The sequence below is a fragment of the Electrophorus electricus genome, chromosome 20, assembly GCF_041902795.1.
Source record: "Electrophorus electricus isolate QZ-2024a chromosome 20, ASM4190279v1, whole genome shotgun sequence".
Classification (NCBI taxonomy): Eukaryota; Metazoa; Chordata; class Actinopteri; order Gymnotiformes; family Gymnotidae; genus Electrophorus; species Electrophorus electricus.
In genome coordinates this window covers 14,228,530-14,256,188 of record NC_137516.1, presented here as the reverse complement: position 1 = coordinate 14,256,188, position 27,659 = coordinate 14,228,530, and the positions used below count along the sequence as shown (strand labels likewise).

General features: G+C 39.8%; 2 protein-coding genes across 5 annotated transcripts; one reads left to right on the top strand and one right to left on the bottom strand.

Annotated features, from left to right (window-relative positions):
* The first annotated feature begins 1,872 nt into the window (after positions 1-1,872).
* On the top strand, positions 1,873-8,236 carry pcolce2a (procollagen C-endopeptidase enhancer 2a). Of its 2 annotated transcripts, XM_026998340.3 has the most exons (9): positions 1,876-2,053; positions 2,283-2,391; positions 2,586-2,841; positions 3,146-3,270; positions 3,826-3,962; positions 4,312-4,475; positions 5,095-5,178; positions 5,839-6,006; positions 6,779-8,236. In XM_026998340.3, exons 1-9 carry the CDS (start codon positions 1,983-1,985, stop codon positions 6,907-6,909), a joined length of 1,245 nt encoding a protein of 414 aa, XP_026854141.2. In that variant the 5' UTR covers positions 1,876-1,982; the 3' UTR covers positions 6,910-8,236. The 2 variants fall into 2 exon arrangements, with proteins under 2 accessions (XP_026854142.2, XP_026854141.2); XM_026998341.3 differs by lacking the exons at positions 5,839-6,006; positions 6,779-8,236 and having other exon boundaries at positions 1,873-2,053; positions 4,312-4,510; positions 5,095-5,825.
* A 914-nt stretch (positions 8,237-9,150) lies between these two features.
* Positions 9,151-26,613, bottom strand: pls1 (plastin 1 (I isoform)). Of its 3 annotated transcripts, XM_081703755.1 has the most exons (18): positions 26,487-26,613; positions 24,916-25,200; positions 24,084-24,191; positions 23,840-23,937; positions 23,273-23,433; positions 22,942-23,071; positions 22,498-22,630; positions 22,227-22,308; positions 16,896-17,061; positions 15,946-16,088; positions 15,239-15,334; positions 14,007-14,202; positions 12,158-12,236; positions 11,720-11,834; positions 10,889-11,022; positions 10,274-10,397; positions 9,936-10,060; positions 9,151-9,816 (listed from the first exon to the last, which is right to left on the bottom strand). In XM_081703755.1, the coding sequence occupies exons 4-18, from the start codon at positions 23,913-23,915 to the stop codon at positions 9,678-9,680; spliced, it is 1,899 nt and encodes a 632-aa protein (XP_081559881.1). In that variant the 5' UTR covers positions 23,916-23,937; positions 24,084-24,191; positions 24,916-25,200; positions 26,487-26,613; the 3' UTR covers positions 9,151-9,677. The 3 variants fall into 3 exon arrangements, with proteins under 3 accessions (XP_081559881.1, XP_026854146.2, XP_026854145.2); XM_026998345.3 differs by lacking the exon at positions 23,840-23,937 and having other exon boundaries at positions 24,084-24,213; positions 26,487-26,612; XM_026998344.3 differs by lacking the exon at positions 23,840-23,937 and having other exon boundaries at positions 26,487-26,611.
* Positions 26,614-27,659: the final 1,046 nt, after the last annotated feature.

Below are 27,659 nucleotides of genomic sequence, written 5' to 3'. Positions count from 1 at the left end.
CTTCCAGTCAATTAAAGATGTAATATCACACAGCTCTTGGGGTCTGGCACTGCTTGGCCGAGGGCCCTCTGGGGGGTAAGCCAGTTCACAAAGCTGAGTAAACGAAAAATCCGGCGTGGGTCTTTCCTCCGGTGTTCTGTCACATTTAGAGGATCCATAGATCATTATCATTATGGATAATAAAAAAGTCTTTATCTTGGCATGGATTTAAACAGAAAGCTATACGGACGATGGATATTGGGACACCCGTGCGCAAAAAACAAATCGCACAATTGACAACATGAGGTGAGAATAACTTGACTCTGCGAGTAGAAGAGGGTCCTGACCGACGTACGTGACGCTTGCAGTTTGCGCCTTTAGAGGCACTTATGTACGTTTGAGCGAATTATCAGGGCACCTTCCCATGGCTGTGTATTAGCTTTAATGAATTGTGTGTCACACAATTGGCTGTGTGGCGACACCTTCTTCCATTAACCCCAATACTAAAAACTAACGTCCACAATGGCCACGGCCCAAATGAAAGATGTGCGCTGCTCATGCTTGTGAAGTTCCTCGAATTGCTGGCAGGGAACCGAGGCTCAGCTGTTAACGGGGCCGTGTAAGTGCGTCATAAAAGTTGTTCGTGCTCGTCCGAGGCACATCAAGGTGTGTTGGAGGGCAGCCGGCTAACGTCGGCGGGTAAGCTGGAGACGGCTGGAGTATGCAGGCAATTTGCAGTTACCAGCGATGGCAAACTTACGTGACTGTATAAAAGATTCCTCCCACGTACAGGCTGCTTTAATGCCGCATTTGGCCATCTGAGCAGCAGCGACTGTGCTGGGGCCTGGCGTTGTATGTCCACAGCTGTTATAGAGAGGAACTCACATTGCACCTATGAAATAAGGAAGTCAGACAGGCCTCGCCTTCTCCCCCTCTAATACCCGTTTTATAAATAGGGTAATAGTGCAATTATGACACTATGGACATAATATTCAACCATAGTGTGAATATGATGGATTAGCCTTTGTTAACAGAGGAATGTTTAGTTATAGACATGTCACAATTTACGGTAAGACGTTTAAGGTGCAGGCTTATTGGCCATATTTAATAAATGTAATGTAGCATGTATCTCTAAATCTGTGCATAGATATAGACCACAAGTCGAAACACAAAGAAGATGGCTATTACTGTAATTGATTACCGACAGACATTAGATTGTCCGCTTTATTTGCAAAGGCTTGTACAGTGTAGACATCTAGTGGTCATGTGTATGAACCAATTGACGGCAAAACAGAAATGCACAGAGGAGCTGTGAAATCATTGGCTAGTGTTTCTCAGTCCCGCTCATGTGGGGCCAAAGTGTACATTTTTCGATGTCTTTGCACCCCTGATCCAACTTGTCAGCTCAAAAGTGCTATGAGCTGAATTGGCGGTGTCCGATCGGGGTTGTTGTTGCGTCCCAGGAGCAGGACTTAAAATTACTGTTACGCTATAGGCTAATAGGCCTGCATTTAAAGTCAGATCTCACTCAGCCACCTTATTAAGCCTTCATGTTACTTGAATGGTAAAACAGAATATGAATACTCTTGTCTACAAGCCTCATTCGGTGTTACATCTGTCCATATGAGCCCTAAAGGAATGTGGAATGGGCTATACATTTAATAAACTTGCTATTAGGTGAACTCATTTATACATGTAATTAATTTTTAGTTTGCTTGCTTTGTTTCTACGTCCCATTGTCAGTAGGCCAAGATAAAGCACAAGTTGCCTTATACATATTTAAAAACCTTTTTGAACAACATTTTACTGAACCGTAATGAAAACAGTTTAAATTCCGCACTACCCTTCCTGTGCTTCTTTGAAACAAGCTGTGCATTCATCCACTCCCGCTGCAGACAGAAAAAAAAATCCCTTGGGAGATTTCTGAGCTACTCTTTTTCTCGAGGCTGCGCAGCCGAAAACGATTTTCTGAATGTTACGTTTGTTCCAAACTGCCAAATACAATGTGGATAGTAACGTGGAGTGTTTGGAGCACTGTCCTTTTCTCCTTGGTTTCTAGCGAGCGGCATCGAAGGTACGTCCTTGCAAGTGGCTCTTGTTTAGAAAACTAACTTTGTCTGCACTGACAACTCAAATGTATGCGTAGCCTACGTGAGCTAGTCACGGAAACAAAACGGAGGACCCTACGTCCTTAAATAGAGTCCGTCTGCCATCTACATACTCTACTGTCCTGCTTTATGTGTTTTATTTTGTTTTTGTACCTGTTAGCAAAATGTGTTTATTTCATCATACATTTCCCATAGGCCTGTATTTGCGTGTGGCGGAAATCTTACAGGAGATACGGGGTTCATTGGGAGCCAGGGGTACCCTGGTATCTACCCGTCTAATAGCAAATGTGTCTGGAGAATTACGGTAAGGAATTTATTCAGTGAATGCGTACTTTGGCGTTCTATAATCGAGCATTGATTTTGAATAACAGTAAGCATGTCAAGTTACCCATAATGGTACGTGCGTTTTCATAAACTTAATTAGTGTTAACAGATCCCATGTCTCCCCTTACTGACCAGTGTCATCAGGATTTTATTGTCCAAACCTACTGTCCGCAGGTGCCTCGGGGCCAAGTAGTGTCCCTCTCATTCCGCGTACTCGACTTGGAGAATGACAGTCTCTGTAGATACGACTATGTGGACGTCTACGATGGATACGTTAACGGGCAACGCCTCGGCCGTTTCTGCGGCACATCCAGGCCCAGTGCGCTGGTCGCCAGCGGTAACAAAATGCTTGTGGTCATGGTGTCAGATGCCAACACGGCTGGGAGCGGTTTCCTGGCTGCGTACGCAGCCGTTCATCCACACGAAAGAGGTAATCTTCTGCTACCAACTCGTTCCTAGCTAAATACAGAAAGGGAGCCCTGCCCTGTGCTGGAGTTCACCCATTTCGTGGACGAGCACTTGAGTGCACTGTTGTTTGCTTTATAGTGTAATAGTGTTTTTGCACTGCCTAGTTTTGCTCGCAGTTATAGCTCTAGTATTTATGTAATACCCTTAAATACTATTAAGTAGGTCATTAATAAATGTTTTGTGTGCCTTTTGGCCCCCAAAGTACCAAGAAGGAAAGTCGAATTTGAACGCGTCCTCCGTATTTGCCTGATGCTCGCTCGTTTCAGGGGAGCGCTACTGCGGCGGCCGTTTGGATGAGCCCTCGGGAACCTTAAAGACCCCTAACTGGCCAGACAGGGACTACCCCGCGGGCGTGACGTGTTCGTGGCACATCGTCGCACCCGAGAACCAAGCAAGTTTTTCCTCGCTACTGGACATTAAAGACACTGTTCTATGACTGAGAGCGAGGGTTCTGGAAAAAAAAACCAAGTGTGATAGGAAAAAAAACAATAAATGAAGGATATAAACGAAAGATAAATAATATGAAGGAAGGCTAAAGTACACACTGAGAGTTCCTTTGCAAAGCTGGATAGTAATAATTATTTGACTTGTTTATCTGTGCGTCTCACAATTAAACAAAATGTGGATTAGGGCTTCAGAGGTCAACACAATGTTTATTTAGTGGAAATGGAGAGTCAACATTTCTGTAATTAACTCTGAATCATTATCTCTGCTCAATGTTATACATTTTTAAAACAAATCAGGTTCAACCTTGCATTGTACACCATTCCATGTCTCATGGTCAGTTGGGCACTGATCAGATACACCACTCTTCTCCACCACTCCCTCTCTCTTTCTCTCTCTCTCTCTCCCTCTCTCTCTCTCTCTCTCTCTCTCTCTCTCTCTCTCTCTCTCTCTCTCTCTCTCTCTCTCTCTCTCTCTCTCTCTCTCTGCATTGTCATATCAGATCATAGAACTGAAGTTTGAGAAATTCGATGTGGAGAGGGATAACTACTGCCGCTATGATCACGTAGCTGTTTATAATGGGCCAGAGACAATCGAGGCTCGGAGGATTGGCAGGTTCTGTGGAGACAGCACCCCTACGTAAGAGCTTCGCCTCTGCTGTTCTAGCACTGTGGTCAGTTCATGGTCTTTCAGACCATCTTCACATTCTAAATCTCAACTCCAGTTAGTGCCAAAGTTTAAACTCAGATCACATGGTGTCATCGGTAAACTATGTGGTGTTAAATATGACCTTTACTTGGTTGGATGTACACCCAGTAATGACCACTTGGCACACTGGTCTTTTTACATCATGCTCTGAGATGCTCAGGAGTCATAGACCTGTCTTGGCATTCATGTGCTTTCAAAATCTCCACGTTTGATGTTTATGCAGTTGATGTTTTTTTGAGGTATTTTAAAGTGTCTGACATTCATTTTTATCTTTCTCCAGCCCAATCTTTTCTGAAGGCAGCCAACTCTTCATTCAGTTTGTCTCCGACCTAAGTCTTACAGCTGACGGCTTCATAGGCCATTACCTGTTCAAGCCCAAGTACTCGAGCATCACACGCTCTTTCCCCACCACCACTCCAGCCACTCTCACTACATTGCCCATGGGTTTGTACCTCTGCAGGCAGCATAATATGGACAAAGTACTTTATTACTACATTATTGCTAATTTATTGCTGCAATTGTGATATGCTTTGCAATATATTTAAAAACTCCTTTAAAATGTATTTTTGACCAAAATTATTCCATGTTTGTAATGTCATGTATATAACTAAACAAGGCACACAGAGAACACTTATCTGGTAGGTTAGAGATTACTCAGGACATTCAGAGCACAGAAAAGAAATCAAGCTGTCATATGTGTGATGTCTTATTTGCATACTGAAACCTTCTGTGATATTAGTATTTCAAAGGTCAGTATTGCAATAATAATTAACAAACAATGTATTGCGCAGGCCTCCTGTTCCGCTCACACTGTATGTTTGGTTCACAGTGCAACTCAATATATATGTATTTGTTAGCATTAGTACAAATTTGGTTTCATGATGCTTTTTGCGCATGGAATGTATTAGCTTGCTCAGCCAAGGCCATTAGATTGGGCCACCATTCAGTCATGTGGCCTGTTATTCATATGCATGAGTGCATCAGCACAATTTCTAATAACTCAGTGTTGTGAAATTATGCTGTTGTTCCCCACTGTGGTGATAATGATTTTTCTTCCCAACAGCACTCACATATTCAGAGGCTCTCTGCAAGCAGAAGTGCAGGAGGACTGGAACAATTGAAAGTCATTATTGCTCGAGTAACTTTGGTGTGTGAGGGTTTTTTTTTTTGTATTTGTTTTGTTTTTCTTTGTTGGTTTTCACTGATTTGGGCATGTAAAATTCTCTTTTGAAAACAGTTACATCTGTTTGACTTTGCTCTTCCTTATGAAACTGTCTGGTGCTCAAATATCTGCAGAGATATTTTGCTCAAATGTTACTGGAAAAAACAGAATGCCAAGCATGTGTTCTAGCCTGTGATATTTATGAGTTGGAATGTGTGCGAGCATCAAATGTTTTAAATAGGAAGTAGCAAGAAGCTTTTGTGCAGAGGAAAGAACTCGAAGACTTTAGAGCAACACGGAGCCAGAGAGCTTCTACCGAGTGAATATGTTTTGTGCTGTACAGCTGAGCTATAAAAGGTTCTATGGAAATTCAGTTTGTATAAATATGTTGATGGCAGTGGCTATATTACTTTAAACTGTTCCTTGCTTTTTTCATGAAGTAACATTTAGTGTTTTTTTCACATTAAAAGTAAATGCAACAAAACCCTGTACAAAGAAAGGTAATTTTGTCATGCATATTTTGTTGTGACATGAGTACAGTAGGATACACTGTTTGATGAAGAGTGTGCCAGTAGCCAGTCAGACCCTGTGTATATTTAGAGTGACCTGACTGTTGACACAGAGACCCTCGCTTTCGCCTTGCAGTGATAACAGGCACGCTCATCTCAGCGGCCATGCGGGATCAGAGTGTGCTTGCCACCTTCTCCATCACCAGCCTGCACAAGGAAGGAAACCTGACTGTGCAGCAGGCCGGCAAGGCTATGAGTACCAGAGTCGTAGTCCTCTGTAAGAAGTGCCCTCTAGTCAGGAGAGGTGAGGCCACCTTTTCTACATCTAAACCTTACTGGAGCACTTTGTCCTAGTGCGACCATGGCTGATGGAGAACTGATGGCTGTGATGATCAGAGAGCAGAATTTCTCAGCATAATGCCGGCCGGCCCATAATTAGCGACATTGGCACTTGTCTGTGAAGTTTCCCTTCAGTTATTATAACTGTCAGCCTGGTGCTATATCAACACTGAAGGGTTTAGTGCATCTAGTGCCAAGATTGCGTGGATATGGAGATTCCAGCTTGCAGCTTCGAGACTCGCTTGGCTCTGTCCCTGGTGGTGAGATATTTAAAGCAGGATACGCCATTTGCAGAATCATGGTGTGTAACCCAAAGCTTGTTTTGTTTGTCTTTTTCCTGCCTTAGGCAGTGGCAGTAAGGCTGCTTTGAAACGGCATGTGTGCCTGTCGTTTCGTTCCAGACGCCTCAGTTTATTTAGCACAGGAGCGTGGCAGCACCAGCACAGATGGAAAGTCTGACAGTCAAGTATAGCCATTTAGTTTTCAAGAGGAATATCTAAAAAAGGCACCAATGGTGGGATTTGTTTTGAAAAGTGAGGATAACGGGAGCCATGGTGGGGGTATGAGGGGGCGGTAGGGGGTGGGGGTGATACATTTGTCATGGGCTGTGGAATGTTGGTGGAAGTAGAAATAATTTTTACATTCTGTATTATTTTTGTATGATACTGCTATCTTACGAATTCAGCTTAAATGATAGTTGTCTTTCTTTTGTGTGTGTGTGTATTGTGGTTCTCTAGGCCTGAACTACATCATTATGGGCTACGTTGATGCACTGGGAAAAGGCATTGTATCGCCTCATAACTTTGTGATGGCCTTCAAAACCACAAAACACAGGGACCTGGCTGTGTTGAACAACATCCGCTGTTAATTGTAGGAGGAGGCCATCATGGATTTTGTAGCCTCAATGCTCTCGTGCTGTTCATATGGACAAGGACTAGTTTTAGATATTATGCTTGTGAAAGTTCACCATAAAGAAATGAAGAATCATTAATTTATTATATTTTTTTCTGCATTTGGAAAAAGACTGAGGTCTTCACTTTTGAATATTTCCAGTGAAATGCAAGTTAGCTTTAACTACAGTGTATTTTTATTTATGTGTACTGTTAATTAAAACTATAAAATGTCTGACCTGATCACCTACATGTACCCTAAATTATGATTTTTAATCATGAGATTTGCTGTAATTTATTCCTGGACTGGAGTCATTTCATGTCTGTAAGACTGCCTTTTAGTCATGTTTTTTGGGTCAATATTTCTTTGAAAATGTTTAAATACGAGATAATTTTCTAAAAAAAAAAAAAAAAAAAAAGCCCATCAACAACAGTTTAATAGGTGTGTGATCTCTGGTCCTGCGACTTGGTTATACAAACAGGTCTGAACCTGACTGTGGGAAAGTGCAGATTTATGGATTAATACAGATTCACACAGCTGGAAAGTGCTGAAACTATAAAGATGAAAACAAATACTCAAATAAAAGATAATCTTTTGTGAAGGAGGAAGCACTGCAGCACACAAATTAAAGGAGAAATGTGTAAACCCCAGCAGGGAACCCAGCAGCCACCTGCTGTATGTTTAGTTCAATCAGGCATGTTGCTGGTTGGTCAGAACAAACTCCTGGACCCACTTCAGGGATTGTGGTGTATGGGAATGTGGTTGAGTTGCATGCATAAGGGTGCATGTGATGTTGGATAGGCAGATGGTGTTCTGTTATTCTAAAATGGTTTTTGGGAGCTTACAAGATTAAAGGTGATGGAACACAATGTGAGGCAAAATACAATGCTTTTTCATGTGTTCTTGTTCCTGAGCATGTGTTTTGCCATTAATGCAGTTTTGTACTCAGTCCTGCACTTTGGGCCAAAATAATAATTGAAATAGTTTAAAGCTGGTGCCTGGCCTCATATAGTTTGCATTCAGTAATTACTCTGTTCATCAGACCTTTGTTAACAGAATGTTTACTTTGTTAACATTTTTAGACTGTAAACAGTGAATGATTGGACACCTTACCATTTTTACACTTTGCACTAGACCTGCATACTATATCTTTGTATCTTAGTTCTTAATACATTTCTTATTTTTATACGTTGTAGTGTTTTTTTTAGTTTTATGGGGTTTTTGGCACTGTTGCCTTTTTTGTAGCTTGGCCTATTACATAATGTCAATTTCCCCCTGGGATTAATAAAGTGACTATCTATCTATCTATCTATCTATCTATCTATCTATCTATCTATCTATCTATCTATCTATCTATCTATCTATCTATCTATCTATCTATCTATCTATCTATCTATCTATCTATCTATCTATCTATCTATCTATCTATCTATCTATCTATCTATCTGACTCCTGTAATCTTCCTCTGAGAAATTCCCCCATTATAATATATACTTCAGTTCGATTTTACACTTCTCTGTTCTAGACTTAAACACTTCTGTCCCCAGTGGATTGTCCAGCCACTGTTGAAGCTTATTCTGACTGCTGCCGTTTGGTTACTCCATTACTCGTAGTCACATTAATAATACTTTAGATCAGAGTTAGCATGGCTTTTTCTCACCATATTCAAATGCTCCAACCAAATGGGACCCCGGCAGGGGCCAGGGCATGTGGCAGTGGGTCCTGGCCTCCCTAAGGCAATGCGGAATGAGCTCTGTGGGGTGTTCAAGCGACGGAGGTTAGCCCTAGCCGGGCTCTCTCACACCCTCTCACACTGTTAAAATTTTGCAATCACTTCCAGATTCCAGCTCCACCACAGAATTCTCCCTGGAGGTAAACTGGGCAGGCTCAAGTAACAGTGGCATAGGGGAATGGGAATGTGTTTTGGATTATCCATTTCCTACAGTTTAAATGGAAGAGGCTTAATTGTTTCTTTTGGTTGGAATGAACACAAGTCCCTGGCTGCCTGATGACTGTTAGTAATTACACTAATTATGTCACCAGACCTCCAAAGAACATTTTAGGCTTTTCTATTGATAGTATGATTCCTTAAAAATGTGGGTTTTTAAATAATTGTTGAAAGTACATCAGCAAATTCCAAATAAGTTATATTAAGGAAAAACTATCCTGATAGGAAAACCATTAAGAGGCTTCAGTAATAATCATCAAGCAGAACACATTGTAATCTTTGCATACTGATCATTTTAAATGCCACCCCAGTGGTTAGGGTTTAGACATTCATTGTGGACAAATAACTTAGTACTTGAAAACTTGTTACTTAGATACATTTTTAGACAAATCATGTATTTAGAAAAAAGTAGTCAATATAGGTCAACGGAATTTGCAAATATTACCATATAATGAAGTGATAGATTAAGATAAATTAAGGCTTTTTTTAAAGAAAAAAAGTGATTATTTCCGGCAATCAACATGTTTTATACAAACAAGAAAAAAAAAAGTTCAAAGGGAAATGTTCACAGGTCAAAATAAGAATGCTAATGTATGAAAGCACAGGATACCATTACTTAAATGATGTGATCATTTTCCTGCAGTATGTTTCATTCCTCGTTTGTTACATTCACATTTGTGGGAGAAATGTTGCTTTAACGAATACTCAAAAGCGTAGAAGACCAGGGATGGGGGTAACAACAAGGAACAACAGAAAGCAAAGAACATCGATGTTTCCACAGGTTCCTCTGAGAGATGTCAGCCTGTCACCTTGTTCAGACCTCTCCCCATCAAGCACGCAAACACAGTCATCACCATCTTGGGGTTAACCTCCACAATGTCATCAGGGAGCGCGTAAACCTTGGCGCCGATTTTACGAGCTACAGAGATGGCATACCTGTAAGTGAAAGAGACCATGACCGAAAGAGACCGTGAGTGTGATAGACCATGAGACAGTTATAGGGAGCTTTTGGGGCAGATCTCTGATTAGTTGATTGTGATGTAAGGGAGAGTTACTTTGCATTGTTTAGCTTGTCCTCAGCACTCAGATCTCCCCATTTCACCATCTCATTCTTGATGGCGCCGGGAGCGACCGTATCAATCAGATCGATCACTGGGTAGCTGGTGCTGATTGATTTGTCCTAAGAGTATTGCTTGAATTTAATATGATGCATGATAATATTGCTACTAAGACATTCATTGCATTTCCTCTTTAGCCAAACCCTCACTGAGAATTTTACTGATGAGCTTAATGTGTGTTATGCTACATAGACCTAATCTGAAATCAAAGTGCTGTACGGGTTTGAAAGCTTAGTAAAAGGAGAAATAAAACAGAGTAAGATTGCACCTCCTACCTTAAAGCTCTTGATAAAGGAGTCTTTACGCCCTTCTTGCAAAGTATTGTTCACCCAGTTGATAATGACTTGATCTTTTACTTTTTCTCCATCACCAATATCTGACAAAACTTTGACTGTGTACCTGTACACAGCAAGTGTGTGCCATGGTTAAGTAAGAACAGAATGCTGTAGCAATTCAGATCTTTTAATCAATGAATAGAAAAATATGTTGAGCAAATAATATAATTCAGCTCTTCCTCAGCATCTTAACAGTCACACTGAGGAAAAAAATAACGCTAAGCTTGATACACTCATTTCAGCGTAGCCTCCACCACCATGCCACTACCTCGTCAGTGTCACAGCTTTGTTGACAATATTCTCACACCCATAATATACTTTCAGTAGTGGTCCTGTAGTCAGAAAGTGGTAAGTAATGAATGGGGTAGAGGGTGACTCAGATCTTGAATATCTGAGCCATAATCTCTCATTGCATACCTATAAAATGAAGCTCTAAGATAGGTGTACCTATGTAGCCAGTGAGTGCAAATGCAAAGCAGAAATGTCTAATATAGATGATATTGAGAGTATGTTTCTCAATTTGACAGTTACCATATACAACATAATTAGACGCACCTTCTCATTATCTGCCACACCAAGGCCAGGGTGTGCATGGAACTGCCCTCATTGATATTTTCACCTCCGATTCCCACCAGTGAAAACTTTGCTTCCTTTTTGCCCAGTTCCACAGCATAATTACAGTTCTCAAGCTATAAGCAGACATATGTTAGCTTTATTTGCATAACTTACGCAACATAATTTAAATTTCTGATACAAACGTACATGTAGGCATTCTTAACAGAGGTCTATCATGCCTTACGGTGACATTTCCTTTGTTAAGTTGGATAGTGAATATGTTGGAATATAAAGGCTTATAATGAATGGCTGAAATCAAAATGACAGAGGCAATTGTATTACATGATTTAGCACATTTGTAAAGTTGCACTAAAGTTTTAAGATAATGCTTTCTTAGTGTGACAGAGATTTATTGGAAAAATGACATTGCTCCTTTAAACTGTTTATGTGTTGAATTGACCACTGAGAGGTATGGAATTTCTGATGTAGTCTTCATATAATAAATATATGAATAAAGAATTTATATATCTGTTAATACATTTACATTATCCTCTTTCAATGATGCTCTTTATACTACTACTTCATACTAAAATGTTTTTGACAAAAGCTACTTTTTCAGAGACACAGAGTTTAAATCTGCATTGTAGAAGTATTTAATTTTTCAAAACTTTATTTTGATCAGTTGTTTTCTGTAATAAATAGTTTGCATGGAGAATCTTTGGAACTTAGATAAGTATTGAATAACTTTGGTGAATTCTACTGATTTTGAATTCTACACAATATTGTTTCAAACTTCAAAGTGTCACTTCACTCCATCATTTGCATACCAACCTTTTTCATGTTGGAGCCAAGAACTGGGAATGGACGTTTGTTCACTTTCCTCCAGTCAACGGGGACCTGGATCCGCTCGTACAACTGAAGAATGATCAGGCCGTCCATCAGGTTGCTGAAGATAAAGTGGATTAGCTCATGGAGCTAAACTTCAGTTCTTTCAACACTAAACCAAGCACTAAACCAACCTGGTAGTACAGTTCTCTACTGTAAACCTTAGCAATACAAGCCTACAAAGCCAAGTCACATATGTATCTTTTTTAATATTAGTAGCTTTAGCAAGTTAAGTTGTGGTATTTGCAGTGTACAGTAAGAACAACCTTGTAGCATTTCAAGAATGGCTCAAGAAACAAACTGTGAATTACTGCAGATACTGCATCTTCCAGTAAATAAAAACCTTACAAATTGCACCTTTAAAAACTTTCCTAGCTGCCTTACCTATGTAGATGATTGACATAAGGATTAACTCCAAGTGAATTCATCCAGTTCCTAAAGGTTCGGTCTTCTCGCGATTCTCCTGTAGAAATGAATAGGGATGTCACCATGTGTCAAAAGGATCGTCACCGTGTGCACACCACAGCAGTGGTCTGGTTGAGAGTCTGACCAGAGTGTACATAGTGAAAACAGCCCCACTGCATTGATGGCCTTTGCATTATCAAGTGCAGGGAGAAAATGAACAGAGTCAGTTTATGTCTTCAGTCACTCTTGAGTAATTCACGTGGTAAACAGTGTGGAACAGCACAGACGTTTGCTCACACTAATTCATACAATCAATGCACACATGCTGTGTTGTGACTATATGCTTTGAAACAATGATTTTATACATAATTACATACCCACATGCAGTGATCTCAATCCCCTTTACATTCACTCTTGGGTACATAAAGGCACTGCACAGTAACCCTTTGGTTAGGTTCTGTGAAGTAGAAATTATGCTCTGGTCCTTTTAGCATGTAATAAAACCAAGCTTGTGCTGCAAATGAGCCACAGGGGTGATGCTACAATATTTCTAAATTAGCTTCGCACATTTTGCAAAATAGGGCTGAGTGTCTCAAAATATTTTATCAGGTCTTCGTAAACCACTGCAAGCTGACAAAAAAAAAAAGAAGCTCTGTTACACCCGTGTGTCATAAAAATGAAGTACTACATTAGAGTGGTTAAGACATAATGCTTATTGAGGAGATTGTAACAGTGTTTACCTCTATACAGGAATGCTATAGATACTATGTTCATCTGCCCAATCAACTGAACCCTATGCTTAGATATGCAATAATTTTTACATTAACTACTCTGAAAGAAATGTAATGGAAACTAAGACTATTGTGTCACAATATAAGTAACCTAATAAACAGATTTCATCTTAAATCTTGAAATGATGATGATTTTGCCTCAGCATTCCTTTTATGAAAACTAGAGAGACAGAGACACAGAGAATGAGAGACTAGAGACACGGAGAACGTACTATTTCTCTGTGCAAAATACTAATCCTAACTCTTTTTAGAATGTCCATCTTATCTTGAAGAAATGTGCCATCATCAACAACTTAAAAATTGTAAAGGGAGGTGCCTCAACCAACTTCTCAGCAATTGGGTAAGCAATTCAGTTACACCAACTAAACAACAATAAACAAGCCATAAAAGTGAACAAACAACAACAACAAAAGTTTGTGGGTCATCGTGTGAGCCGAGAGGAAGTAAAAGTGAAAGCATGCTTCTGAGCACGCAAAGTGAGTAGTGGCTTATCACAGTACCTACAATTGAAGGGGTTAGGTCTGGGCAGGAAGGAGAGAGGAGAGTTACGGTAAGTCCTTCACAGGCAGATATCTAAAGCCTTTGGATTGGCTATAGCTCCTTTACAATAATACAATCATTGACTATGAACAATGTTTAACCATGGTACTGAGTCCAAGAGCAGTTAGATACTGGAATTAGTTGTATTCAGTGATAAGGATTTATTCACATGATATTTCTTTCAGTAATTAAGCACATTCCACAGTACCTGCTATGACACCAAAACAACACAAACGTTAACTTTTGTGTGTGTGTGTGTGTGTGTGTGTGTGTGTGTGTATAGATGGCCTGTTCATCTACTTTAATCTTTAACAAATTCGATTTGTTTTTTTTTTTTCTTTAATAAGTTGGAATTGAACATGTGCTTTCAAACTACTGCAAAGTTTGCGAGGCATTAAACATGCCCAGTGCCGGATCCCAAGCAGAATCGATCATGCGTTCAAATGCTCCTTTGTCTTCAGCTGAGTTGGAGCCTGTGTTAGCGCAGTGGAACTCACCCTCGAGTAGTGTGAGGTCGATGCCGTTGATCTTGGGCCTGCCCAGGGCAGGGAACATGTTGAACAGGTTGGCTACGAAGGCCGTGTTGAGTTTGTGGTTCCCAGCCATTATGTCCTGTGGGGTGACGAACTGCCGGCAGTCGAGCCGCTCTGCCTGACGCAGCATTAGTTCCGCTCTCTTCTCGTCGTCGCGCTCCTTCGGAAGGTAGAGGCACATCAGCCACGACCATTTTTCGCATTCCACCTTCTACCATAACGTTCTTGGATTTCCTTAAAGTTTAACACTTTTATACATTGTCGTTTACCTGCACAGAGCTGACACTTTCATTCATATTGTACAAAGTAATTCAGTTTAAATGGATAGCACATAGATTTTAAAACACAACAAAGCTACATAACTAGGCCTATCTAAATAGCATCAGTATCCAATCAACATAATCACATTATACACTACAAAAAATAGCTTACGTTTCTGTAAAATAACTGAAATTTCCTATAGGTTTGTTTTTACCTTTCGCCAAAGGAAAACGGTTCTTGAACTGGGATGATCTAATCATAATTACACTTCTAACTGTGGGTCTAGGATGTTATGATAAAGATGCATTTTCTGTGATTTCATGGATTGGTAGGCTAGGCACTGCAAATAGAAGCCTGTTTGACCCATTCCCCAATATGGACCTCAGACATTATCTCATGTTTTGGTTGAGCGATTATAAGAGACTTACAAACTCCAACCATTTACAAAGCATAAGCATGCCACGTTTCAATATTTATTCTATATTTAATATCACAGATCTATAAAGAGAACCAGTCATCTTAATACGGAAAGGTTGCTTGTGGGTATGTAATTAATGGCATGGGGAAAGGAAATTAAATAGTTAAATAATTTTTAATACATAGATATAACATAATATGTATACAATGTGTAAAAATACATGTATAAATAATATGTATAAAATATATATGTAAATAAATATATAATTAAATGTATAAAAATACATGTTTGTAGATAATTATATATAATTATTTATAGGATAGCTGTAAGACATATATTGTATAAAATATTTGTAAGTGTTTTGTGATTTGCCTCACAGGTCAGATTCCCAAGTATAAAAATGTGAGCCATTACTTTAACACAGTGGAAACTGATTCAGCACTCATACATGACCAATCGCACGACAGCTTGATGGATCACATGGAGAATGGAAGATTGGGGGGCAGGGCATGCTCACCATCAGGCCAGACATGTCGATGGTGATTTGGATCTGGTCATCTCCGTCACCTTTAGGGGCGATCTGATCAAGCAGGTGGAAGTAGGCTCTGGAGTCCTGCAGGCCAAAGGAAGACTCAGTGACAATAAAACTGTAGGGGCCAATTAGGATTATATAAATATGATCATGCTCATTTGTAAACAGCTTGGAGGAAGCTGGCTCATGTGTGTCAACTAAATTTAAACAATCTTATGTTAATCTCTGATGGGCCATGCTGTGTGAGTCATTAGCTAGGATACTGTGTCTAAATCAATAATTTGAAACCTATTTTTCATTGTAAACAGCTTACTCTAACCTGCAAGCAATGCAGAAACTGCTGTACAGTGTAAAAGTTGGACTGATTTGCCCCTTGAACAGCTTTATAGAATGTCACTGGATTTGGTAGATAATTGTTGGCAAAATAACTTTGTACAGCCAGTACATTTCCTGTTCTAACTAACAACACTTTGCTTGGTGCACATTGCACATCATTTTATGTTACCCTAACAGATTCTATTCTTATTTCCATAACTCCTGAAGAGTAGTTTATTTTCAGATGTTCTTAGCATCAAAGTACTGAAATTGAAATGATGATATTCTCATTTAGTAAAACAAAATTCTGGCAAATTTACAAAAAAGGTAATATCTATTAGCACTGTGATTGGCGAAGGGGGATGGTGAGGATATACCTTGATGTCCTCGCTGAAGTTTCTGATTTGTTGCCAGCCGGCTGCGTCGAGGTGATAGTTTACCCAGCGTAACAACAGTTCCTCAGGAGACATCGAGAGCAGGTGATCCAGCTCCTCAGATTCACCCAGAAGTGCAATAAGAGCTGTTCACATGTGCATGTACATGAACACACACACACGCACACACACACACACACACACACGCACACACACACGCACACACACACGCACGCACGCACACGCACGCATGCACACACACGCACACACACACACACACACACACACACACACACACACACACACACACACACACAAATATTAAGCTAAGAGTTCAGAAAGTAAAAGTCCTTGCCAGGCCATTTGTTCCAGTTACCTGCTTTTGCTAATTAGCTCAGGTTAGCAAGTGGAATGAGCTGTTGAAATTAGTTGGATGATACTAAATCATGTCAGGACTAACTTAAGTACTGCACACAACTCGTTTTGATCTTAAAGGAATACTTTATCCAAAAGGGCTACAAGGATAACACTGAAAGACATAAGAGTTACTATCAAGAGTTACTAATATAGTACACAAGATTTACTATTAATAAAATGAATTATTTACCACCGATTGCTTCCCATTTGCTTTCATTATTTCATTATTTACGACATTAGAAGTTATTACTCAATGGAACACAGCAATTAATGGCTTTCATCCATTATTAGAAACATTCGTTTTGGCTGAAGTCCATTTCATATTCAAAATAGAGCTGAGTAGGTGAAGAGAAAATATTCCTACTGGTTCTCTTCTCTCAGTCTTTCTGGCTCCCTCTTTCTTTCACTGAGACATTGCTGACTAATTAATAAACCTTTGTACTCTATCATGTGTTAGCAGAAACTACTGAGGAAGGATTAGCCTACTGAAGTCTAAGGTGTATACCTTAGACTGAAGTCTAAAGTGTATACCTGACCTTCATTGCGCGAGATCTCGATGTCTGCGAACAGGCCAATCTTAATGATTTGCCAGAGAAGACCCAGCACCAGGTGGGGGGTCCCTGCCATCATGTCCTGGGCATCGATGTTGACCACTGTACAACCAATGGCTGACGCTGAGTTAAGGGCCAGGATCAGGTTTTCCTGTGAGAGAATGGAGAAAAGTATGTGTTTGTACATTTGTACCAGAGATCGCTCCTTTGTATATATATGAGTGAGACAGAGAGCGATTTTCAAATTTGTAGTGAAGTACACAAGGGGGAAACAAGGAAAACAAGATGAAGCAAGATAGGGATAGGAGGAACCTGCTTATATTTGAAAAAAGTAGATATTTAAATCAACATCTCCTTTTCCTACAAATTCAGAAGCACTTTGCTTGCACTACAGCTAATGAAGGACCTCTGTCCGAAATGTTGTGTGTATCTAGGATCCTTGTGTACTTCACTAAATTTTGAATATTTCTACATCTCTTACTATATTACACTGTAGTTACTCACCTGGAATGTTCTCTATATATAATTTCCCCTCCACCCTTGTTTATTTACTTACTATTGTTTCGAATCACTGTTGTTTATTTCAAACTATTGTTCACAGGGCCCAACATTTTTTTTCTATACCCATGTCTCTGTGTCACGGAAGGCTCCTCCCCCCACGAGTCACGTGGTATGGCCCACCGCGTGCAGAAGGTCTCACATGTGCATTATTCGTAACCACACCCCCCTGGGATAGCACACACCTGCACAGGGTTTAGTGTTAATTGTTTGTCTGTATTTGAAGCCGTGTCAGTGTGTGCGCCCTTGTTGGTCATTGTCCCTACATGTGTGTTAATTCTGAGCTCTGTAGCCATAACGTTAGTTTGTGTAGTCACGTGTTAATGTGTATGTGTTCATCGTTTAATGTTAAGTGTAGAGTCATGTGTACTGTAAGTGTTATGTGTGAGTGCCACCTGTGTCGTATGTGTTTAATCTTAATAAACGTGTTGCACCATCAAGGAAGTCTGTGCGTCCTGCCCTGCACCCTGCGGCACTTGGGCCAGCTCTGTTACACCTTGATATGGGCAAGGACTTTGAGTGTATTGCTTTCATATTGTACGTTTTACCAAAAAAAGGATGTCGATTTTCATGTTTAGAAATTCTGGCAAGGTTAACAAACAAACTAAAACTGCTGATGAATACTGTGTGTGGTTATGCCCACTCATTGCATCATGTGGGGTCTGAGTAAAACTGACAAAAGAAGCATCTGAACACCATGCAAAAGAAATGCACTACAGATGACTCAAATAATACTTCATTCTAATGAATAAGCAGGATTTAAGTACTACTTTACTTTAAGTACTACTTTACAAAAAATCCAATGCAAGTCAAACAATACTCCCTTGAAGTGTTAGCGGACATTGGTGCCCATTCAGGGTCTTTTGCATATTTCAGGCAATAACTTCACACCTTCACACAACACGTCTGTTAGAATCTTCACTTACAGATCAAACCCAATGATAAGCTTCCATGACACAGTTATCACAGCATGCCCTGTGTATTTGATAAGGCAGCAATTCCCATGATAAGCTGCCTGTCTGTGATTGCCTTTGAGCACGTTTGCATAGTCATCAACATGGGTACACAAAGGTCTTGCAGGGAACTGTAAAAATACATAATACCCAGGCACATCTGTTTAACTGTTAGCTCAACCATATAGATGCATTCCATATGAGAACGCTTATTGAAATTAAATGAGAGGCCACTGAGGCACTGGGCATTGTTAAACAAAGGGAGGTCCCCAAGCTTTGGGTCTCATCCATCAAACAGCCACCATGCTAAAAATAATCAAATGCAGTTGGGAGTTGATAAGAGACAGTTCAATAGGACAATGGAACATAAAAAACATCTCATTCCTGCTATCAGTATTATAGCTAGCAGACCTCAGTGGGGCTAAGATAGGCTAACCTGTCCTCATTGATGACCACCACCGGTTTGAGCTACACCCTTATTTCCTTTACTATTTCCATCATCAGGGAACTCAAGGTATGCAGCCTAACACTAATTCAGAACAGTGTGAATTTAGAAACATTTTGGCTGTGCCTTCCTTAAGGAATTTCTGTAGACTCCAAAAAAAAAGTCACAGTGCTAATATTGGCTACAGTTTCACAGTACCCTATGGAGGCTGGAGATTTCCTAATCCTGGCCATACTTTGGTCATTACATTCTTAATGTAACCACTTTTTATTGATACAGCACCTTCCAGAATTCCTGAAAAGAGACAGCTATGCACAACAAAACTCAACATCAGAACAGTCATTAGCCTTATTTTAACTTGTTTGAGCACACATCATTTCAAGCACACAAGACCTTGGGGCTTACTTGCCCATGTCAGCAAGCACTGTCATTCTCAGCTCTTTTTGATTGGAAACACTTGCAATGGTCACTGGCCCCAAGCTTGTAATTGATATTCTCTAAGCCTGTCCTCATCCTCTCCGTTTCAAAGAATTCACTTTTGGCTACGGAGTGCTTCTGCTGAAATACAGCAGAACCTGAAAGGTTCAGGTTTTACAGAACCTGAAAGAAATGTCACTGAGCTGGCCTAAACTCAAGTCCCTTTAGTAGTTAATCACATCATACCCCATGCCAGAACTACGGGAACACTACAGGAAGCTGTCAAAGCAACAAAAACTGATCTGTGCATTCTGAGCTTCAGAACTATTATTAAATCAAGGAAAATGCAACACCCTCTTGAACAGAGTTCAGACAACTATTAGCCGTGTACTCCACAAATCTGGTCTTTGTGGAAGAGTGGCAAGAAGAAATCCATTTTTAAAAGCAAGCCATAAGAAGTTTCATTTGCAGTTTGCCACAAACCATGTAGGGGACACAGCAAACATGTGGAAGAAGGTACTATGGTCAGATGACACCAAAGTTGAACTTTTTGGCCTAAATGCAAAACGCTATGTGTGGCGAAAACTAACACTGAACATCACCCTGAACACACCATCCCCACCTTTAAACATGGTGGTGGCAGCATCATGCTGTGGGGATGCTTTTCTTCAGCAGGGACAGGGAAGCTGGTCAGAGTTGATGGGAAGATGGATGGAGCTAAATACAGGGCAATCCTGGAGGGAAACCTGTTAGAGGCTGCAAAAGACTTGATACTGGGGTGGAGGTTCACCTTCCAGGAGGACAACGACCCTAAACATACAGCCAGAGCTACAATGGAATGGTTTAGATCAAAGCACATTCATGTGTTAGAATGGCCCAGTCAAAGTCCAGCCCTAAATCCCATTGAGAATCTGTGACAAGACTTGAAAATTGCTGTTCACAGATGCTCTCCATCCAATCTGACTGAGCTTGAGCCATTTTGAAGAAGAATGGGCAAAGGTTTCAGCCTGTAGATGTGCAAAGCTGGTAGAGACATACCCCAAAAGACTTCCAGCTGTAATTGCAGTGAAAGGTGGTCCCACAAAGTATTCAGACAGGGGGACTGAATACAAATGCACGCTACAGTTTCCAGATTTTTATTAATTAAAAAATTTGAAAACCATGTATAATTTTCTTTTCACTTCACAATTACTGGCTGCTTTGTGTTCGTTTATCACATAAAATCCCAATAAAATACATTTAAGTTTGTAGGTGTAACATGTAAAAATGTGGAAAAGTTCAAGGGGTATGAGTACTTTTTCAAGGTCCTGTATGTGAGTGGCAAAAGTATGTGATACTTTAGGATTAGAAGAAAATTTGACAATGAAATTTGAGTCAGGTGTTGTCAATCAGTAGGATGACAATAAGATGTGAGTGGGCACCTTGTTTTATTAAAGATCTAGCAAAGACTGATTTTCACAACACCTATTTGTGGAAGTCTGTCATGGCTTGAACAATAGACATTTCTGACAACCTTAGAAGAAGTTGTTGATGCTCATCAGGCGGAAAAGGTTACAAAACCATCTCTAAAAAGACCGCACCAATCCACAGTCAGACAGATTGTGTACAAAAGAAGGAAATTCAAGACCATTATTACCTTCTCCCGGAATGGTTGACCAATAAAGATCAAGCCAAGAGCAAGGTGTGTAATAGTCTGCAAGGCCAAGGATAACTTTTAAGTAACTAAAGGCCTTTCTCACATTGGCTAAGGTTAATATTTATCCACCATCAGGAAAACCATCAGTCCACCATCAGGAGAACACTGAACAACAATGGCATGCTTGGCAGGGCTGCAAGCGGAAAGACACTGCTTTCCATAAAAAACATTGTGGCCTGTCTGCAGTTTGCTAAAGTTCACATGGAAAAGCCAGATGGCTATTGGAACAATGTTTTGTGTATGGATGAGACCAAAATAGATATTTTGGTTTAAATGAGAAACCTTATGTTTGAAAAAAGGAAAACACTGCATTCTAACATAAAAACCTCATCTCTTCTGTGAAGCATGGTGGTGGTAGTATCATGGTTTGGGCCTTTTTGCTGCATCTGGGCTTGCCATCACTGGAGGAAAATGAATTCCGAATTATACCATTCTAAAGGAAAATGTCAGGCCATTTGTTTGTGAGCTAAATCTCAAATGAACATGGGTCATGCAGTACAACAATGACCCTAACCACATTAGTGATTCTACCAAAGAATAGTTAAAGAAGAATAAAGTTAAGGTTTGGAATGATCAAGTCAAAATCATGACCTTATTCTAATAGGATTGTTGTAGAAGGTCCTGAAACAAGCGGTTCATGGGAGGAAACCGCCAGCATAACTGAGGAATGGGCTAAAATTCTTCCAAGCCTATGTGCTGGACTAATCAACAATTACCGGAAAAGTTTAGTTGCAGTTATTGCGGCACAAAGGGGACACACAAGATACTGACAGCAAAGGTTCACATTCTTTTGCCACTCAAAAATATGGATAAGGTTCCTCATTAAATAAATGACTGATATTTTTGTCTCATTTGCTTGATTTGGTTCTCTTGATCTTTTATTTTTAGGATTTCTGTGACATTCTGATGAAGATTTAGATCAAATGCAGAAATATAGAAACTTCTAAAGGGTTCATAATGTTTCAAGCACCCCTGTGGATGACCATTGACAGCTGTATACATAGCCCTGAATATTGATCCAGTCTCAGGTCCAGGCCTGCCTGCCTATCTATCTATCTATCTATCTATCTATCTATCTATCTATCTATCTATCTATCTATCTATCTATCTATCTATCTATCTATCTATCTATCTATCTATCTATCTATCTATCTATCCATCCATCCATCCATCCATCCATCTATCCAACCCACAAATCTCTCTATCTACCGCCATAGTACATACATGTATTTTTGAAGAGTGCTTACAGTCATGGTGAACATTGTGGGTTTCTTTGTGTTGATGACTCTTTCATCGATCGTGTCGGGTTGAGAGAGATTGATCATTTTGCTGCAAATAAATAAACCTAATCAGTTAGGCGCTAGCTATCGACACACAGCATACATGTTTAGCATTATTAGTAATCTTACTACAGGTCTCTTTCCAGACTAAAGCATCTGGAATATACGTTAGAAAATAAAAGAATGCATGCAAAAGTTCACAATACTCTATGGGTGAGCAGATCTATGATCATATTACCATAGAAGTATTCCATCTTTGACAGATTTGAACAGACTGTCATTATTGGGGTCCATGGGGATGAGATGTCTGCAGTCTGGGTCATTTGCCAAGGTTTTATTGATCCAGTTCACAAAGGCCACTTTCTCTTCGTCTGAGGCCCAATTTGACAGGCAAAACATTAGCAATACAGCAGGCTCAGATTACCAGCAGGAGCCAAGCAGAGCCAAAGACCATAAAAATGACTCGGTGGTGCAACTCATCACTGCTAATGAGTGCACTCTGGTTCAGCTTTCAGCAAGAGCTACAACATGCTTGACTAAGGCATGCAGTTATGGGAGGCTATGAATATTAATATATCAAAGTTTTGGAGTGGTCAGAACATTTTGAGTTCAAAGATTCTCTTCTGAAGAATAGCACAACAGCACCAGCATTAGCTGACAGGATATCAATGGTAAATCTCACCAGCATATGAGTGTTGTGTTCCCTCGCTTGAGATTCCTGATGTTCCTCCAAATGAGCGGATCCCATCTCTCCTGGAAATGGTTTTGCGGAAGGTCTCTCTCACTTCTTTACTTCTCAGGTCCTGATATATCTATGGAATAAAACAGGATATGACATGATTAAGCAATACAAGATTACACTAAAGCAAAGCATTCCCCAGATTTTAGCTAAAAATATCATAGGCTGTAGTGTGTGTGTGTGTGTGTGTGTGTGTATGTGCACGCATGCATGCTTGTGTGTGTTAGAAATTCAGTGTAATAATGCAAGGGAGTAGAACAATAGTTGGCCATACCGCAACAAACTCTTCAAAGCTTATTTTTTCATCCTTGTTGGTGTCACCAGCGATAAATTTCTCTGCGATCTCTCGCACTTTGTAGCCTGGCAGAGAGAAGCTAGCCTCCCGAAAGAGTTCCTGCAGCTCAAAATCACTGACATAGCCACTGTTATCAATGTCTGCAGGAGAGATAAGGCATGCAAATCTTGGTGAGGTATATATACTTTCATCTGTTATATCTGCTTGCGTTCATTATAAAAGTGTTTTGGTCAGCAAGGTACTATAGCTCGGAGGCTATGAATAACTGAACATACTAAATTTTTCTTCTCTCTTTTTTTGCAAAAATGTTTCTGAGGTGATAGATCTTGAAATGTAATAAGCTTCGTTATTTAATTATTCTATATCTGTGTAAAGCACTTTCACTTGCCACTGTGTATAAAAAGTGCTATACAAAAAAACATGCCTTGGCTTACTACAAACTGTACTGAGGGCATCGTAAATCAATGAACCTTCAATCAATGAATACATGAATGACATTGTTTTGTGTGTAAGCATGCAATTGGAGGAGGCCATGGTTTGCTCCACCTCTGTCTCTGCTGATGGTCAAAACTCCATAGTAACAAGCAGTAAGCATGAAATGACACTGTGTAGTAAATGTCATGTTCACTGGTTTCCTGTAAAATCTGATAATGTTTGACATGTCACATGCAGCACAAGCAATCACAAATCAGATGCATCCCAGTTTGCTCTTCATATTCTGTACAAATCGTTTATCAGCCTGTTTTTCGCAAACAGCTAATGAGCAATGCAGTGTTGGTAAACAACTGACCAATTCTGTTGAAGGCCTCCCTGAGCTCCTCCAGGTCCTCTCGAGAGATCTGTGTCACACTGTCCTCCATGTTGCTCACTCTTCAGCCTCTCTGACCATATGAAACACCTGTAGACATTATCCACAGAAACTACAAAAGTAGCTTAACCATACTGCAAAATAATTATTATTATTTAAAAATATAAATAAATGGATAATATGCTTGTAGTCATATGATCAAACTCCCACAATATTAAACCAAAAACTACTACAAAGTAAAACAATTCAGGCAAGGACCAACAAAATGCAGTAGGAAAGGAACCAGGTTCAACATATGGTTTTTTGACATGGGTGCTTAGAAACAGAGTATAGTTACCATTAAGTACTATTTTCAAATATTCGTATATTTCATAATTTATGGTTTACACTTTGAACATTGAGCTTAGAAATTTTAGTCTTCCTGAGTGAAAAGACATACTTTTGTGAGATCATAAAGGATGCATATTTTAAGTTTGATTGAACTCAAAAACAAACCACCAATGTTCAGTTTTCTTTTCAATAATTAAATAAAATTAAGAGCAGTTCTTTGGACAGCAAAACATCTCACATAGCTTATATCTGTTATAATCAAATCCACAAAAAAACATCACATTAATCTTTTAGGCTATATATAGCTTTTTACTTTTACTAATAATACTCAAGTAAATTCCAGGATAAGTACTTTAATACTGGACAGTATTGATGTGTCCATTTTTACAAAACCACAACACACTGCATAGCAAATGTCACAAGTCTCCAATGGTGAGTATAAACTCTTTACGAAGCTCTAAAAAAGCTATTAATTAAAATGTACCTCTCCTTAAGAATGACTCCCACTCCAGCCTGGTTCAGCTGAGGTCCAGGTTACAGTTAGAAGTAGGAGGAGTGTCTCACAGGAGCAGTGAGGAATACAGGCTCTTGACAGAGTTGGACAGGTGAGGATAAAGTTGCAGCGAAGTAGGGGAACAGAACTTCAGCCTTTTTGAACTCTGTTCAGGGCGGGTCTCCTTAAATGGCCCAGCAGCTGAGGTTAACGTTTAATGTGCCACACCAATGCCGAGCCAGCAGGTGCCGTCAAAACCTGCGGGTTGTAGAAGTCCTGTGAAGAGCCAGTGTCAAAAGTAAAGCAGTTAGCAATGCTTAGCCTGTGTTTGGGTTCTCTTATCAAGAGAAAGGCTGAATAAGTATCACTTTGCTTATCATTATACACTGATTTACAGCCTGAGCTTGAAGATTGATCATATCCTTTCATGGTTTAAGTAACAGTTTATGAGAAGGGTGTCTGCAAAAGATTAACATTTCCATCAGTAATGCATTCATGAATGTTTAAATCAATATCCATTAAACATTCATGATGTACATGAAAGTAATATGGAGTACTATGTCAGTGGTTTTCCTTGTGTAAAAGTATCCATAATCTGTTCTATTTTCAGTCAAATTGCCTATATCTGGATATCCCAATATTAAAAATGAACCTCAGTATGATGAAAATGTGACATATATTTACCCTATACAGTTATGTCTGCACACAACAGAAACAACTCTCGGCTTAATTATTATTAGTGAATAGGTTTAGTTCATTTACTGCAATGAGACTCAAATGGACTGGAGGAATATAGGAGTGAGTGAAAACAAAGCAGTAAAAACAAATGACACTCTACACCTGAACAGTGCACAGAATGTGGGTCATTAGATCTTACAGGTGAGAGGGCTAGCTAAGCCAAAATGCCAGGAAGGACCATTCATTTTAAAGTCGTTCATTTTAAAGTGATTCTTAGTCCAAAAATGCTAATACACCCAGTAAGTGGAAGTGAGTGGGATGGTAGTTAGCATTATCACATTTGCATGTTGTATTTGCATAATGACATCTCAAACCTATAACTTCCTTTTCTCATCATCAAGTGGAGAACTGTTTAAGTATTACTTTAATACAAATTGTGGATATTTTATACAATGCCCATGAACCTGTTTTGATAAGAGAGGTATATGAAACTGTCATCAGACAGTTTAATTGGTCTCAGTGGACATACGTTTGATACACTATATCAGCATGAGAGCTTCATATGACACTGCCATAATGCTACAAGATCAACCGGAATAACTGAGCCAAGATGCAAGTAGACCCCTGCACTTAAACTCATTTCCCTGCCTGTTTCACCTAATGCTTGATACACCCAGTACAGTTATGCAGAATATCAACATTGTCATCACAGTTAACCCTGAAATAATAGTATAGTAAATAAATTCTATAAGATACATTTTGTATGTCAAGTAATATCAAGACAGGAGATAGAAAAGGAACTTAATGCAAGTTTACAATAAGAAAAAATCTTAGTGCTGAATGAAAGCTGACAGTTTCTAAGCAATAGTTAACTTTATGCTTACCCATCCATATTCTGAAAGGAGCACAAAGAGGCAGTCTTAGTGCTTCCAATCCTCTCAGCTTCTTGTTTTGCACTGCGGATTCTACGCAACAGTTGCCATGCCTTTCAAGTGTCTTGAGAATTCCACACAGGATGATCTCTTTTCTACATAAGAAAAATAATTATAAATAAATGGTTTCTTTAAAAAGAAAGTAAGGAACATAGAGAACAAAAAGAACTATTTGAAGGGTCCACAGATGCTTTGCTGACATCCAGTCCAAGGCTGGTTGGCTTCTTGAAGAGACTGTCAATAGGCATTGCAACTCTACCTGCATTATTGATGGCTGTGAAAAGAGGATCAGTTACCAAACTGGGCCAGCCCATTGCTGGAGCAGAAAGCAGGATAAACACACCACGCACAATTCCGCTATTCACCGGCGACCCCTGTCGCTCAGGCATGTTGCGTTGGCTGACAGCTAGACCACAGGGGAAGGGCTTGTTATGGAGCATACCTGTGTTGCTCCTGACAAGATCAGGGAAGGCCTTATAAGCGCTGACTGACAAAATGGTGTGGCTAAATTCCCCAGAGAATGTTGGGAACATACGTTTTTTTTTGGTTTTTTTTTTGCAGCTGAGCTCACAATGACCTGTCTAGGAACTACTCTTGGTTCCTATGCCTGGCCTTAGAGATATTCACACCGCCAGGAAATTTCCCAGATTGTGCATTCACCTCCATTCACCCAAGACCGTACCATTTGGAAGGTAAAGCCTGCGTACATCAGGCCTGTCTTAAATAAAAATCACCAGTCACTTATGACCATGCATTGTAGAAGCAATGTTTATTATATTCTTATTATTTACGTTATTAAATACTTAAAATATTATTATTACACATAAAAACTATTGAGCAGTGCCATGACTGGATTGTAATTGAACCACTGGGAAATGTGCAGCAAGGCATCCAGGGATGCGTTGTAGGCAGAGTCCTGAAAAGAAAGAGAAGCTTCACCCCTCAGAGTGCCACTGGGTTCTCTGTTCCAGAAGAAAGATTGAATTCTCTATGCACCTCTGGGTTATGGCTCCCTCTCATAGACAGTCTATGGTTCCTCTTCATAGCTGAAGGTGGTTAACAGAAATGAGATGTGTCTAGCCACAGCTACAGTATTCTTTCTGAAGAAAGAGCAATTGGGTGGAA

What these genes read in the sequence shown, in the direction of transcription:
- pcolce2a (XM_026998340.3), top strand. Translation starts at nt 1,983, where the DNA reads ATGTGGATAGTAACGTGGAGTGTTTGGAGCACTGTCCTTTTCTCCTTG. An exon ending in TGTGGAGACAGCACCCCTAC is followed by an intron (nt 3,963 to 4,311) that starts GTAAGAGCTTCG and finishes ATCTTTCTCCAG; the next exon opens with CCCAATCTTTTCTGAAGGCA. An exon ending in TCTCACTACATTGCCCATGG is followed by an intron (nt 4,476 to 5,094) that starts GTTTGTACCTCT and finishes TCTTCCCAACAG; the next exon opens with CACTCACATATTCAGAGGCT.
- pls1 (XM_081703755.1), bottom strand. Translation starts at nt 23,915, where the DNA reads ATGACATTTACTACACAGTGTCATTTCATGCTTACTGCTTGTTACTAT. An exon ending in TCGACATGTCTGGCCTGATG is followed by an intron (nt 14,203 to 15,238) that starts GTGAGCATGCCC and finishes TACCTTCCGAAG; the next exon opens with GAGCGCGACGACGAGAAGAG. An exon ending in GTGTGGCAGATAATGAGAAG is followed by an intron (nt 10,398 to 10,888) that starts GTGCGTCTAATT and finishes TGCTGTGTACAG; the next exon opens with GTACACAGTCAAAGTTTTGT.